Genomic DNA, 15,978 nt, shown 5'->3' on the forward strand with positions numbered 1-15,978 from the left:
TGAGAAAACATGTGCGTGTACGTAATGGGATCAAAATAATCAAAGACACTTTAGAAAATTGATATGAAATCGTACAATGCCTCTGCCTTATATATTGTAAATCACTGCTGAGAGAGAATCTTAAAAACCCGAATAAACTGACACATAAGTGTGCATATTTGAAGATGCGAATTCTCTAGTCATGACCAGAGAGGCTGATTGTCATTTCAACAAAGATCTCGGGAGGTTTTTGTGGAAATTGACAAACTAATGCACACACTGATGTAAAACTACAAGGGGCCAAGAAGAGTCTAGAGGATTTGAAAATGAAGTAAAAAACTGAAGGATTGTGATTTAAGATATTTACAAATCTACGGTGGTTAAGGCAGTGTTGTAATGCCAGAGAGTTGGAAAAATAGATAAGAGGCCACAGAAAGTTAAAAAGGTAACCTGCCCGTGCACTGTTGATTTAGGGCCAGGGTAGCAGACCAGAGCTTGGGCGAAAGAGTCATTTTTATAATTTTTAAATTATAAAATTAAAAAAAAATACGTATTTTCTTGAGAGAGAGAGAGTGAGCACAGGTGGGGAGGGCCAGACACAGGAAGAGAAGGTCTGGAGCAGACGCCCTGGTGAGTGCAGAGCCTGATGCAAGGCTTGATCCCAAACCCTGAGATCATGGCCTGAGCCAAAATCCAGAGTCAGATGCTCAGCCAGCTGAGCCACCCGGGCGCCCCAGGAAAGAGTGCTTTTTACATAATGATGCTCTGTCAGCTGGAGATCGGGAGGGAAACAAGAATAAAAGGACAGTGACCCCTATAACTAAAGTCAGCTCCAGGCGGAAGTCAGCCCGAGAGAGAAAGGTGCAACACTGCCTTCTAGGGGACGACGGGAGGACCCGTGTGACCCTGGAGAAGCAAAGACTCTCCACCGGGGCCCAGGGAGCGGTCACCTAAAGGAGACAAGATGATGAATCGACCCCCTCTAGACCTGAGAGCCACTGAGAAGGAAGGAAGGAAGGCAAGTGTTGGTCACACAGGGACCCCGCAGGTGACTCATACCCTCGATGCGTAAGGGACGCTTGCAGGACAGCCCGCGGGGCGAAGACGCACGTTCAGACAACGCACGGCTGTCAAGAGGCAGCAAGCTCAGGAAGATGGGAGTTCCGCAAGGCGGGGAGCGGGTGGGGGGCGCCCCAGGATGGTCGTGCCCTGCCCGTGGGAATGTCAGCTGGCGCAAAGCTCTGTCTTCCAAAGCTCTGGGCGCTCTAACGACCGAAAGGCCCCCGCTCGTCGGGGGTGATATGTGCCCCAGAGGCCACAGCAGCAGCGTGCCTGTGAAGACAGGCCGACATCCCTGAGGTGACAGGATGCCACGCGCTGACCGATGACTGGCTCCTGGAAAACAAGGGCCGGGCCCCTCACAGTGCACAACAGCAAGACATTTAACTGCAACCACGAGAGGACCGAAGTGTTTTAAGTGTCTCGTTCGGGTGATATTTTCCTTAATATTAACACCGTGGCGGGCGCCTGCGTGCATCTGTCGGTCGCGCATCTGACTCTCGGTTTTGCCTCGGGTCGTGATCTCAGGGTTGTGGGATCCGACAGGGCACTGGGCTCCGCACTCAGCACGATGTCTGCTCAACATTCGTTCTCTCTCCCTCCCGCTCTGCCTCCCCCCATGTTATCTCTAAAATAAATAAATCTTAAAAAAAAAAAAACAAGTCAACCCCGTGGCGCGACCTTGAGTTCGCACTAGCAGCGCGGGGTCAGCGGGCTACTTAAGGCAGCTGCCAGCGAGGAGAGCGTGTGCGCACCTTCGGTCTTTTTCCAGTAGACCTTCACCTGCAGTTGGTTGTCTTGATAGAAGGGGGCTCCGATTTCCAGGAGGCGAGCGGGCCGTCGTCTCTGGAAAGGGGGCTGTATGTGCGTCGGGCTCTTTCTGGATTTTCCGACGTGCTCTTCTGCAACAAAGTACGACATTGTGATTCGCTGGTCAAGGTAACGGGCAATCAGTACACATTCACCCTTCGGGGAGGCTCTGGGTTAAACCAGACGTACGGATACGGTTTCTCATGATAGGTTTTTTAAAAAAGTTGTGAAGAGAGTAAACGAAATGATATGAAGATACCACGTGGCCTGGAAACCACAGAGCTTTGCATGACGTGCCGGCAGTTCTACGCCCCCAGCCGCCACAAGGTCCCCTAAATGGGCACTTTGCTGTGTTGACTCGCACCTGAAGTATCACATCAGCAAATGCACCTCGATGATACTTCAGATGAGGCTTTAGGCCTGAAGGCTGCCTTCGTTCACGCGCTCACTCGTTCTTTCCTGTCAGTCCCCGGTGAGACCTCCTAGGTGCCCGGCAGCGAGCCCGGGGCCACAGAGACGAAGCTCTTGGGCCCGGGGCTCTTGCGAAAGCGGCACGCGGGTGCAGGTGATCCCGCGCGTCGGTAGACGAGGGAGCACAGTGGGGGGTAGGGACGTGTTTGTGGCTCCCAGCCCACTGTTGCCTGTTCTCTGGAGGAATCGCCTAAGAGTGTCTGTGGCAACGAGTTAGCAGAGAGGATAGGACATTTGTAGTAGGCAAGGCGATGCTCTAGGGACGGCGAGGCTGAGTCGTCTGCGGACTCGGTGCTGCTCTCCCCACCGTCACTGTAACTCTGTCTCCACCGCACACTTACTGCAACAAGGACTGTAAACGGGATTCAGACGACCCCACCCCTCACATGTCCCCACATGCAACGGGACGCAGAGAAGAGCTGCACTCAGAGAAAACACCAGGAAGCATTCCCCTGAACCCAGGAATCCAAACTTGAAATCCTCGCGCTTGGCCGAGGCCACCTCCCGTCACCATCTGGCTCTGCCTCTACTGTGGTTTGTGTCGTGCGGCCCTCACGTGGCTGTGCCTGTCCCCTTCATGCCATTCCCAGTTCCTGACACCTGCTGGGTCCCTGGTCAGCGCGCGCCAGGCTCTGTCAGTGCAGCTTGCAGTGCTGCCCCCTGTCCGAGCCCTGACGACCCCTGACCTCTGCAGGGGCCCCAGCTGCTGTCCTCGGGGACGATGTCCCGGGAGGCACAGAAGCAAACAGCCTCACTACACCCGTGGTTTCCCAGCGTTGGGTCTTGTTCCCTGGGCTTGGCTGCTGCCGCCAGAGCATGAGCGCTGGGAGCCTAGGGAAGGCACCGTGTGGGGTGAGCACATCTGGATTCAGGACCCTGGCACTCAGCCCTGTGGGGGGCGGGGGGGGAGCGCTGACTGGAGCATATGAGTCCCTTGGCTCTGGAGCCACTGGGCTCTTCTCCAGGAGCTGCGCCAAGGGGAGAACCTGGCTCCGCAGGGGACTCGGGTGGGTCCCGGGGGGCCCGGGGGAACCCCGCTGCTGTGTGCACACTGCTGTGTGCAGGCCTGCTTGGCCTCTCCGGGAGCTCGACTGCAGCCATGGCCTGGGTCCCCCTCTGACACCATCCATGCCAGGGGGTGTTCCCCACTGACACCATCCACACTGGGGGGTGTCCCCCTTTGACACCATCCACACCCGGGGGGTGTCCCCCTCTTAGGCTCTCATCCCAAAGTCATCGCTCTCCTGAGTTCGCCATGAACTCCTGCTGTGCACACCTCAAGCACGCGTTAACTGGCTGCCTAAGGACTGAGATTTTCACAAGCCCATGTGTGCTTCCAATAATCCCTTGAAAGATCTGTGGCTTTGAGAATTCGCCAGCGGATACTCAAGATAAGGTTTAGATACTACGTTTAATCTCTATGCAAATTTTATTTTCGTATTTCCTGGGATGTCCCGCAGAAACTATTTTTCATTCCATACACGTTGGATGTAGTTTTCTGTGTGTCAGGGCTGAAATGCATGAATGTGTAGTGCTGCAGACGCTCGCTGCATGGAAAGGACAGAGGGGCTCAAGCCTCAGGCCTAGGAGCGTGGCCCTCGCAGTAAGGGGGAGCCCTGCACTTTGAGTGGTAAATAAACGTGCAATAAAGTCCCAAAGGTAAGAGAACGGAGAGAGTAGGCTATTTTTCCAAATGTCAAAACTGATAAACTTTATAGATTAAGAGGTTCTGCGTGTATCTGTCTGCATGCCAAGTGTCGTCTGCAGAGCTCGAGGAACACCCAAGGTGCAGGCAGCAATGTGAAGCATCGGCCCTGCGACAGCCCTGCAGATGCTCCTCCGACCTCCAGAAAACCAAGCTGCCTTTCCAGCCAAGGCTGCTATGTCGCTCGTCCTTCGAGGGGCGCGTTTATAGAACGTAATGAACGTTCAGCCTGTGGCTGCAGAGACGCTGAGGAGCCCGCAGGCCTGGAGAAATGTAATTCAGAAAGTGATTCACATGCTGGCGGGCACCCCCCCCTCTTGCCCCTGAAAGGTCATGTCCTTTGCCTGCACGACGAAGCTGTGATCATTTACTTCTGGTTGGTCTGTGATGAATACACAGCGTCCTTGTAAGAGGCAGCGGATGCTCTGATGAGACCGCAGCCCAGCGCGGGCACCCGAGAGCCTGACAAGGAGCAGGTGTGCATAAGAGGCTGAGCGGCTGCTCTGATGAGACCACAGCCCAGCGCAGGGCACCCGAGAGCCTGGCAAGGAGCAGGTGCGCATAAGAGGCTGAGCGGCTGCTCTGATGAGACCACAGCTCAGTGCGGCACCGAGAGCCTGACAAGGCGCAGGTCCCGTAAGAGGCGAGCGGCTGCTCTGAGACCGCAGCCCAGTGCGGGCACCCGAGAGCCTGACAACGTGCAGGTCCCGTAAGAGGCAAGTGGCTGCTCTGATGAGACCACAGCCCAGCACGGGCACCCGAGAGCCTGACAAGGCGCAGGTCCATGAAAGAGGCGAGCGGCAGCTCTGATGAGACCGCAGCCCAGCGTGGGCACCCGAGAGCCTGACAAGGCGCAGGTCCCGTAAGAGGCGAGCGGCTGCTCTGATGAGACCGCAGCCCAGTGCGGCACCGAGAGCCTGACAAGGCGCAGGTCCGCGGGGCCTAATCCGCTGCGAAGCCCGAGTCTTCCCAGCACAGCCGGGACCCAAAGGGTGTGCGCTGTCACCGGTGCTTTGCTCTCCTCACGTATTAGCTCCCTCCATCACCTCTGTGAAGCCACATGAGAGGCTTCGGCTAGTCCTGACTCCGGTGGCCCTTAGGTGTAAGTGTTGTTGACTTCTAAAAAAGATTTTGTTTGTTCATTTGAAAGAGAAAGAGAGGGATCCCTGGGTGGTGCAGCGGTTTGGCGCCTGCCTTTGGCCCAGGGCGCGATCCTGGAGACCCGGGATCGAGTCCCACGTCGGGCTCCCGGTGCATGGAGCCTGCTTCTCCCTCTGCCTGTGTCTCTGCCTCTCTGTCTCTCTCTGTGTGACTATCATGAATAAATAAAAATTTATATAAAAATAAATAAATAAAAGAGAAAGAGAGTGTGGGAGGGGGAGAGCGCAAGCAGGGGCAGAGGCAGGGAGAGGCCGACTCCCCGGGAGCAGGGAGCCCGGCAGGGGACTGGATCCCCGGCGCCACCCGGACCACGGCAGAGCCCGAGGCAGACGCTCCACCGCTGAGCCCCCAGCGCCCGCTGCCCTGACTCCATCGGTCAGATGAGACATCGTGTGACGATCAAAGATGACGGAGCAGAAAGTGCCGCTCTGCTCAGCACCGGCCCGACGGGGAGCTGCGGGCGGCTGGCGGTGCCCCGAGCGTGCCTGCGCCCGCCTGCCTCCTGGACACGCTCTTCCCGGCGTGCAGGGGCGGTCTCCGGCCTCGGGAGGGCCCGCGCGGGCGGAAGGACGGACGCGTCTGCCTGGCGTTACAGAGCAGCGACCCGGCTCCGGCCAGGAGACCCGTGGCCGCCTCGAAGGGACGAGGCCGCCCTGCACTCGGCTTCAGGCGACGCAGCTCCACGCTCCTCCCCTACACGCGGGCGCCAAGCTCGGCCGCCGGCCGCCCCACCGACCCCATGCGCTCGCTTCTCGGCCGAGGCCCTGGAACAAAGCCCCACCGGGCTGCACAGCCCCGCGGCAGCTCCGTCTGTGTGGGACCAGGTGCAGGACGGCGTCCCTACGGTCCCAGGACAATGGGAGGGACCGGGACGAGGGGCGGGGACCAGGGGCGGGAGGGGCCTTGACGAGGTGGAACCATGAGGGGGGGAACCATGAGCGGGAGGGACCAGGGGCGGGAGGGGCCTTGACGAGGTGGAACCATGAGGGGGGGAACCATGAGCGGGAGGGACCAGGGGCGGGAGGGGCCTTGATGAGGTGGAACCATGAGGGGGGGAACCATGAGTGGGAGGACCAGGGGCGGGAGGGGCCTTGACGAGGTGGAACCATGAGGGGGGGAACCATGAGCGGGAGGGACCAGGGGCGGGAGGGGCCATGACGAGGTGGAAACATGGGGGGGGGGGGGCGGACCATGAACGGGAGGGACCATGAGGAGGAGAGAATGTGACTGGGCGGAACCATGAGTGGGGGGAACCATGAGCTAGAGGACCAGGGGTGGGAGGGGCCTTGAAGAGGTGGAAACATGAGGGGGGAACCATGAGCGGGAGGGACCATGAGGAGGAGAGAACGTGACTGGGCGGAACCATGAGTGGGGGGGAACCATGAGTGGGAGGACCAGGGGCGGGAGGGGCCAGGAAGAGGTGGAACCATGAGGGGGGGGAACCATGAGCGGGAGGGACCATGAGGAGAGAACGTGACTGGGTGGAACCATCAGTGGGGGGAACCATGAGTGGGAGGACCAGGGGCGGGAGGGGCCATGAGAAGGTGGAACCATGAGTGGGGGGAACCATGAGCGGGAGGGACCATGAGGAGGAGAGAACGTGACTGGGTGGAACCATGAGTGGGAGGGAACCATAAGTGGGGGGGGGAACCATGAGCGGGAGGGGCCTTGATGAGGTGGAACCATGAGGGGGGGAACCATGAGTGGGAGGACCAGGGGTGGGAGGGGCCTTGACGAGGTGGAACCATGAGGGGGGGAACCATGAGCGGGAGGGACCAGGGGCGGGAGGGGCCATGACGAGGTGGAAACATGGCGGGGGCGGGCCATGAACGGGAGGGACCATGAGGAGGAGAGAATGTGACTGGGCGGAACCATGAGTGGGGGGAACCATGAGCGAGAGGACCAGGGGTGGGAGGGGCCTTGAAGAGGTGGAAACATGAGGGGGGAACCATGAGCGGGAGGGACCATGAGGAGGAGAGAACGTGACTGGGCGGAACCATGAGTGGGGGGAACCATGAGTGGGAGGACCAGGGGCGGGAGGGGCCATGAGGAGGTGGAACCATGAGTGGGGGGGAACCATGAGTGGGAGGGACCATGAGGAGGAGAGAATGTGACTGGGTGGAACCATGAGTGGGGGGGAACCATGAGTGGGAGGACCAGGGGCGGGAGGGGCCATGAGGAGGTGGAACCATGAGTGGGGGGAACCATGAGTGGGAGGAGAGAACCATGGGGAACCATGAGTGGGAGGACCAGGGGCGGGAGGGGCCAGGAGGAGGTGGAACCATGAGTGGGGGGAACCATGAGCAGGAGGGACCAAGGGCAGGAGAGAGCAGGCATAGGAGAGGCCGTCGGTAGGGTCCCAGGACAATGACAAGGAAGGACCAGGAGGGCGGGACCAGGGGCGGAAGGACCATGAGGAAGAGAGAACATAAGTGGGTGGAACCGTGATTAGGGGGAACCATGAGCGGAAGGGACCAGGGGCGGGAGGGAGCACGAGCGGGAGGGGCCGGAGAACATGACTGGGCGGAACCATGAATAGGGAGAACCATGAGTAGGAGGGACCAGGGGCGGGAGGCACCAGAGAACATGACTGGGCAGAACCATGAGTAGGATGGAACCATGAGCGGGAGGGACCAGGGGCAGGAAGCACCATGAGTCGGAGAGATCACGAGCGAGAGGGACAAGGAGCGGTCGGGACTGGGGGCGGTCGGGACCATAAGGAGGAGAACATGAGTGGGCGGAACCATGATTAGGGGGAACCATGAGTGGGAAAGACCAGGAGTGAGAGCGAACAGGGGCAGGAAGGACCATGAGCGGGAGGGACCAGGAGTGGGAGGGGCCATGAGGAGGAGAGAGCATGAGTAGGCGGAACCATGATTGGGGGGGGAAACCATGTGCGGGAGGAACCATGAGTAGGGGGGAGCCAAGAGTGGGAGGGACTCTGGGAGGAGAGAACATGAGTAGGCAGAACCATGATTAGGGGGAACCATTAGGGGGAGGGACCATGAGGAATTGAGAACATGAGGTGGAACCATGAGTATGGGGACCATGAGCGGGAGGACCAAAGGGCAGGAGGGGCCATGAGGAGGAGCAAACAGGGAGGCAGAACCATGGTCTGGAAGGATGAGCGGGACTGACCGTGAACGGTCGGGGACCAGGGGCGGGAGGCACCAGAGAACATGACTGGGTTGAACCATGATTAGGGGGGAACCATGAGCGAGAGGGACCAGGGACGGGAAGGACCATGAGCGGGAGGGGCCATGAGGGGGTGGAACCATGAGTGGGAGAGACCACGAGTGAGAGGGAAGGGGGGGCGGGAGGGAACATGAAGAATGAGTACATGAGTAGGCGGAACCATGATTAAGGGGGAACCATAAGCTGGAGGGACTATGAGGGGGAGGGATCATGAGGAAGTGAGAACATGAGGTGGAACCGTGAGTATGGGGAACCATGAGCGGGAGGACCAAGGGCGGGAGGGACCATGAGGAGAGAACATGAGTAGGTGGAACCATGTGCAGGAGGGACCAGGGGCCTGAAAAACCATGAGGAAGTGAGAACATGAGTAGGCGGAACCACGAGTGGGGGAAACCAAGAGCAGGAGGGACTTTGGGAGAACACGAATAGGCAGAACCATGATTAGGGGGGAAGCATGAGCAGTAGGAACTATGAGGGGGAGGGACCATGAGGAAGTGAAAGCATGAGGTGGAATCATGAGTATGAAGAACCATAAGTGGGAGGGACCCAGGGCGGGAGGGACCATGAGAAGGAGCAAACAGAAGGCGGAACCATGGTCCGGGAAGATCATGAGCAGGAGGGATCATGAGCGGGACGGACCGTGAGTGGTCTGGACCAGGGGCAGGAGGGGCCAAGGAGGAGAGAACAGGAGTAGGCGGAACCATGATTAGGGGAAACCATGTGCCAGAGGAACCAAAAACGGGAGGGACCATGAGGAAGTGAGTAAATGAGTAGACGGAACCATGAGTACCCGGGAACCATGAGTGGGAGGAACCACGATCCGGAGGGGCCATGAGAACATGAGTAGGCGGAACCAAGATTGGGGATAAGCATGGGAGGGAGGGACCATGAAGAGGACAAACACTGAGTAGGCGGAACCATGGACAGGGGGTATCATGAGTGGGACGGCCCATGACCAGCGAGGCCAGGAGTGGGCGAGGCCTACGAGGTGGCAGGGCCGGGGTGGGCGGGGCCAGGAGCAAGTGGGCGGGGCCAGGAGCAAGCGGCAACAAGGGCGGGAGGAGCAGGAGCAGGAGCCCCCCTGGGGGGTCCCGGGAGCAGCAGCTCCGTGCGCCCCCCCCCCACCGTGGCAGGCTGAGGTCCGCAGCTCTGCCTCCCGTTCGGGGTTCGGGGCTCGGGGCTGTGGGGATCCACCCAAATGCGGCGTCTGCAACCCCACAGCGGGTGGCAACGGGGCAGGGACGTGGTTTGCGCCGTCCCCGAAGGGCGAGGCGAAGCAGGAGCGCAGACACAGGCCCCTCAGGAGGCCCTCTCACGGCGGGGGGACGTGCGAATGGCCGGAGCACGGCGGCCACTGGGCCCACGGCCCACGGTACGTGCCGGCGGACACGGGCGCCTCGGCGAAGAGCGAGGAGCCGCAGCACCCGGAGGCCCGAGGGCCCGGAGCCGGCCGCACACTCCATACCCGTGCCCGTGCCCTGCGTCCGCCGACGCCTCGCTGCTCCGGGCCCTCGGGCCGCACCGCCACCTTAGCTGCTGCTGCCTCCGCGGCGGACTAATGCTTGTGTGATCGCGTCTACATGTTCATCGTCCACACTCCACATTAGGCAGAGATCACATGCATCCAGTGTTGCAGAGTGTGTGCGTCCATGTGCATGTGTGCATATGCGGGTGTCTCTGTGTATGCAGATGTGTGCGTGTGTGCATATGCAGGTGGCTCTGTGTACGTATGTGTGTGCATGGGTATGTGTACAGACATGTGCATCCTTATGCATCCTGTACACGTGTGCATGCGTGCATGTGTATCTGTGGACATGTGTGTCTGCTTACGCATCCTGTACATGTGTACATGCATGCATATGCCTGCGTATCTGTGTACATGTGTGTGCATGCATATGCATCCTGTACCGTGCATGCATATGCATGCTTACGTGTATGTGTGTGCATATGCACATCTATTTGTGTATGTTGTGTATGTATGTGTATGTGCATGTGTCCATGTATACGCACATATACACAAATATACATGCAAATGGACTAGATCGTGTATACTTGGGCTACACAGTACATAGGCACACTATATAGTGCGGCGTGTTCATAGTATAAGAGTAACACAGTAAGTATCCCCCCATATTAGACGCAGTGCTGGCATAATTCGTAGCCGTACATTTCAGGTTGAGGAACGGATGGATGACAGGATTGAAAAATCAGTCTAAGTTTCTAAACATACAGAAAAGTTAAAAAAAATTTTTTTTCATGAGAATTTTTCGGTAACAGTTGTATCGTGCCCAGAGTTATACAGAGAAAGAGAAGACTGTTTCAAATACATTTAATCTCCAAAGAGACGGTTTCTCAAGCAGGTAGGAAGCTCTGTTTCTGGAACGTTTTTGAACGCGTCATTTCAAACAGACCTGCTCATTCCGATCCTATTTTTTGCAGGTGGTACAAGATAATTACAAGCAATGACTGCGCCTAAGTCTGCAGAGCGAGGCTCGCCTTTCCTAAATTCAGACAAGCTTCGAGCCCATTGCTCTACCCTCTGCACCGGGCCCTGATGAAAGGCAGACGCCACGGGGCTCTCCTCCTAGGGAATCAACATCACACGCTCCTTTCATCTGCCCCGTTCCGGAAGCCTCGCCAGGCGCTTCTCCTCTGCGGCTCTCACCGGCCCGGCCCCTCTTGTGAACAAAGCCAGGAATAAGAAAGCGACTTATTTTCTGGCTCAGATGGGGGTGCCATGTAAAGACCCTCCTTTTGCTTTGCACGGTCTGCGGCAAACATACTAGTTTAGGAAAACTGGAGACAAGGGAAATCAATATGGGAATAATTAACTCCGTGGAATATGAAGTAGCCTTTCCAGAAGTGACTGGGGCCGCTGTGGAATGCCAGTTAGAACGGGTGTGTCCCCTGCCCCATGTGCAGGAGTGGGAAGTTTTCTTGTTAAGCTTCCATTATGACACCAAAGTAGTGCATATTCAACAGATAAAAAATTGAAAGGTGGAAGTGTGTGACACACAGTAGTTCCAGAGGTCATCTCACCCAGCACTGGAGGCTCACGGCCAGCAGGGTCTCCCAGGTCACGACTGCCGGGGGAAAGGCTCAAGCTCACTCTCTCTGTCTCTCTATCTGTCTGTCTCTCTCTCTTAGGCGAGCCCCAGCTTTACCACCCACCGGAGGACAAGGACTCGGCACTTACTGTGGCTGGCGGCGTGCGCCGGCGTGAAGTGCAGGGAGGCCTTGGCCCCCTTCAGGCGCGTCTGCCCCCAGTACGCCACGGCCTGCAGCTCCACGGTGTAGCTGGAGTCTGGCTGGAGTCTGTCCAGGATCACCGAATTCTGGGACTGCAGAGGAAGACAAAATTCACCACGCCCGTTACACGCCTGCCCTGCCTCTCCTCTTCGTCACAAAGCCACACGGTCCTCATGCAGCGGCACGTCACCCCCTACTTGGCTCTGCCCTCAGTTTTCTAAGATCACACAATTCTCTTTGTCTTTAGGATCCGAAAATCCTCTTTTACCATGCATCAAAATAAATTTTATAGAATGACCACACATATTTTTTGGAACTTGTTCCTCATCCAATGACTGGATCCTCCCTGATACTATACAACTGAATAATTCCGTCCCCTCCCATTCTAGACACCATCTCACAGAGAAGAGAGATGCGTTGGTCGTAAACTGACCGAGCTCATGTTGGCATACCTGGAAAAATTATGAATTGGCACTAACTGCATATTTAAAATATTTCTTTTAAATGTCCTATGAGTAAATTTCAATCAAAAGTAGTGAGGAGAATCATCCTAAGAAAATGTTTTAAGATTTTTTTTGGTCATCGTTATTGTTAGTGTCAAGCACTCATCCAGGTTTCTCTGTGTGACGTGCAGCATTAAGTGAAGCAAGTCAAAACGACCTCTTTGCCTAATGGCTGGAGGCCAGACAGGAATTCTACTACAGGCTGAGAGATCCAGTGACACATCAGAGCGAGCCAGGTGTCTGATAGTGGCCTCGAGACAGGAGCACACGTCTGATAACCCTGAGTCAGGTGCTTTTTCTAGGGTTACGGGAAACCAGCTTAGTTTCCTAAGAAACTGAAGAAAAATGAAAATAATGAAAGAAAAATAAAGTTGGGTGTCTTTGACGCATGTGATGGCTGTAAGGCTTGCCCAGAAACTACAGGGTGGTACTGACAGTGACACGGGACAGGGAGTGTCCCACTGGCACTGCAACACCTAAGGAACTCCTGTGTTTCAATTCCACCGTCACCTGTTACCAACATTCTGATCACACTCTCGGGCCTTGTGAGATCTCTTTTCGGCGCGAGAACATGCTTTCCGTGGGCATTCCAGAACCGCGACCATAAGGCTCACTGTAAATTCTGGATGGCGCTGCTATGGGATTCGGGCTTTTGAGGGATGAACGATCAGAATGCAGCCATCTCCGGCTGTTTGGCTCTGGAAGGCTGACGGCACAACCGCAAGTCAGAGAGAGGCAGACTCCAGGCCACGGTTGGGTCTTCGAGGGGAGGAGGGACAGTGCTCTGCACCGGGTGCTGCCGGAGGAAAACCCTCTTGGGGTCTCCTGGTGGACGTTTTACATCCTTTAACCTGTAGTGTGTTTGCATAAACTACCAATCATTGCTTTTACTTAGGGTTTCCTGTTGGATTATCACTCTCCCCAAACTGCTGTCTCCAAACTAAAAGAAAACTTACTTTTGAAAAAGCATCCCCTTGAAGATCCCCTCTCTCCTATTTACCAAGGATATTAGTAAATCTCTTAGTAAATGGGGACTCACTGATCCCTAAAAAGAAAATTTTATAATTTCTCATGTTCTCTTCGATTTCTCCATTTTTTTTAAAGATTTTATGTATTTTTTCATGAGAGACAGAGAGAGAGAGAGAGAGAGAGAGGCAGAGACACAGGCAGAGGGAGATGCAGGCTCCATGCAGGGAGCCTGACATGGGACTCAATCCGGGGTCTCCAAGCGGCGCTAACTGCTGAGCCACCCGGGCTGCCCGATTTCTCCAGTTTCTAATCCTAATCTCAACTGGTGAGATTTTGACATTGAGAATTTAGTGATCCACATGACCTATAGCTTGCCTATGGTGGATCCAAAAATTTAAATAGTGACCTACAATTTTGGCTACCCTGTCCTATTAACGGTGTCAATTAACTTTGCAGTTCACGTTTTATTTATCTAATTGACACTGGAAAGAAATACATTGCAGTTTCCTAGTAACCCATGATGCTGTTTGCTGATTGATGGTGTATGTGTGTGCATGTATGTGCATGTATGTGCGTGTGTGTGTGTGTGTGTGTGTGTGTGTGGTGTGCAGGCACTATTACCATTTTGCTTCCTACCCCTTATGGGTCCCACAATTTAAGCTCCTTTAAATCTTCCTATGTGCCAACCACGCGTTGCCAATTATCACTTATGGTGAAGTCCTTAAAAATAAAAGATGGAAATGTCAGAAAGTTTCTTAAAAATAAACCAAAATAGGCATCAGCTAAATATCAAGGTTACAGACTTTTGGAGACATGTTTTAGAATTCTAAATGGCACAGCAATTAGAATCTTCACTGCCAAAAAAAAAAAAAAAAAAAAAAGGCTTACCATCCTTTTTGTAAGACATTTTCAAATATTTATTTTTTTATGGAATTCAGCTTTATAAATTAGGGGGAAGTTGTTTATGTAAGTTTTCTAACAACAATAAAAGAAACCGAGTAACTTCTTTTTGTGCACTAAGAAATTCATGCAATGCCAAATGTTCACGATCATAGCAATCTCATTTCAGAAAATGGTTCAGTGAAGACTTTATTTCTTGGCATCTGGAAAATAAACCATTCCAAGTTCTTTTAATCAATGAGAGCAATATATTGTCAAACATGCATTTTCTAAGCTGATTAGCTTACAGAAGGAAATCCCCTGCGACAGAAAAGCCATGAACATTGCTCATTGATTTACAAGGATCTCAACCAAAACCAAAGAAGATCTAGATGCTAGGGACATTTTGAATTACGTGATTTTCTATGACAGGGCATCAAGACAAAAATGATTTCTGTTCCTCTCCTTTCTGGCATCGTGCCTGCCATTTGGAGATGAGTAGGTCAACGGGCTACCTGCAGCTATTTTCACCTAAAATGTCAAAGGCAAAACTTCTGGAATGGACCTCCACTCTCTGCACTTCCTCAGCGCAAGCGAGAGGGATGGGAAGTTTTCCTTCACCCATTCCTTCTCTTAGCTCACCAGAGGCCACCCCTGGGATCTGCGGCCTTGAGTTCAAATACACTTTGCAAGAAGACTCCACTCTTGCTTCTCGTACCCACTTACCCCATCCGTAGTCTTTCTCCGCTTCTTTTTTGTTGGGACGAGGGATTTGCTGTTGACCGTCCAGCTCCAAAACACCTTGTAGTGATGCACGGGGATGTCTGGTTCCTCAGGGAGATCCCAAACAATAGCCACGGTCACAGTGTTGTCACTGTTTACGGTGGAATTTGCAAGTCGGAGGTTGGCCGGAGCTGGGGGTGCGGATGGATCTGAAATCCAGGAGAAAGACACACCATATACTCAAGTACCAAGGTGACAACAAAAGCCATGTCCTTGGATGTCTAGTAACTACACTGTCAACACATGAGCACTGCCCTTTACATGCAGAGAAGCTGAAAACAAATACAGTCTCTTCTGTAAGCCTCAAATGAAAATACAGGGCACAAAACAGGAAGATAGATTCGTTTGGGCCACATTTGTAATCCAGAAGGCTCTATATACCACTATAACCCAGCTAAATTTTCACTGTACCTCAATTGATAAATTTTTATGAAATATGGTATAATTGGAGCACCTGTGTCAGTTAAGCGTTTGACTCTCGGTTTTGGCTCAGGGTGTGATCCCACAATCATGAGATCCAGCCCGAGTTGGCCTCTGCACTCAGCACGAAGTCTGCTTGAAATTCTTTCTCCCTCTCCTTTTGCCCCTCCCCGCTCACATATGCTCTCTCTCAAATAAATAAAATCTTTTTTAAAAAAACAAACAAACATGGTAGGATTCCACTTAGGCTGGTTGGCATTAAAAAGGTCAGCAGAGTAGACCTGGCTTTGAAAACTCTGGGCAGAAAAAGAAAGAAGTCCAGCTCACCCGAGTAATTGTTTTCATCTTACTGGTCGTGTAGCTTTTGATCCTTGCTTCAGGAAGAGTGAAAAACGGAGATCAGCAAAAATAAAGCATTTTTTTTTTCTTACTCTACATTGCAAATTGGATGGCATACGGATGACATCCATTTTTGTAATTTCACCATTTCTGGCTTGTCACATAAACCAAAACCTTCTCAGCTGTCAAGAGACAGACTAGGCTCTGGAATTATTACTCTACAAATCTCCATGTATATATATATGTATATATATATGAAGATGACTAAACATGCATGAGCTAGACGGCCTTTCCTTCATTCTCTGCCATAAAGTGAGCAAGTGTAGATGCCGCTCACCACAAATTATTTACAGATGGTTTCGTTTTGAAGACGCTTTCCCAGAAAAATGCTGTCAATAATTCGAATATTTATAATACCATCTGCATCAGAAGTGGAAAGAGGTTATAGCTAACTTG

The 15,978-nt window shown here is 54.0% G+C and overlaps 1 protein-coding gene across 1 annotated transcript in view; it reads right to left on the bottom strand.

Annotated features, from left to right (window-relative positions):
* Positions 1-15,978, bottom strand: part of ANOS1 (anosmin 1) — a 186,685-nt gene that overhangs the window by 22,390 nt on the left and 148,317 nt on the right. The window contains exons 7-9 of the mRNA XM_038586781.1: positions 14,707-14,912; positions 11,577-11,721; positions 1,794-1,940 (exon numbers count right to left, since the gene is read on the bottom strand). Coding sequence (XP_038442709.1) covers positions 1,794-1,940; positions 11,577-11,721; positions 14,707-14,912 — 498 coding nt within the window. The remainder of the gene's footprint in view (positions 1-1,793; positions 1,941-11,576; positions 11,722-14,706; positions 14,913-15,978) is intronic.

This window comes from Canis lupus, chromosome X, assembly GCF_011100685.1.
Source record: "Canis lupus familiaris isolate Mischka breed German Shepherd chromosome X, alternate assembly UU_Cfam_GSD_1.0, whole genome shotgun sequence".
NCBI lineage: Eukaryota > Metazoa > Chordata > Mammalia > Carnivora > Canidae > Canis > Canis lupus.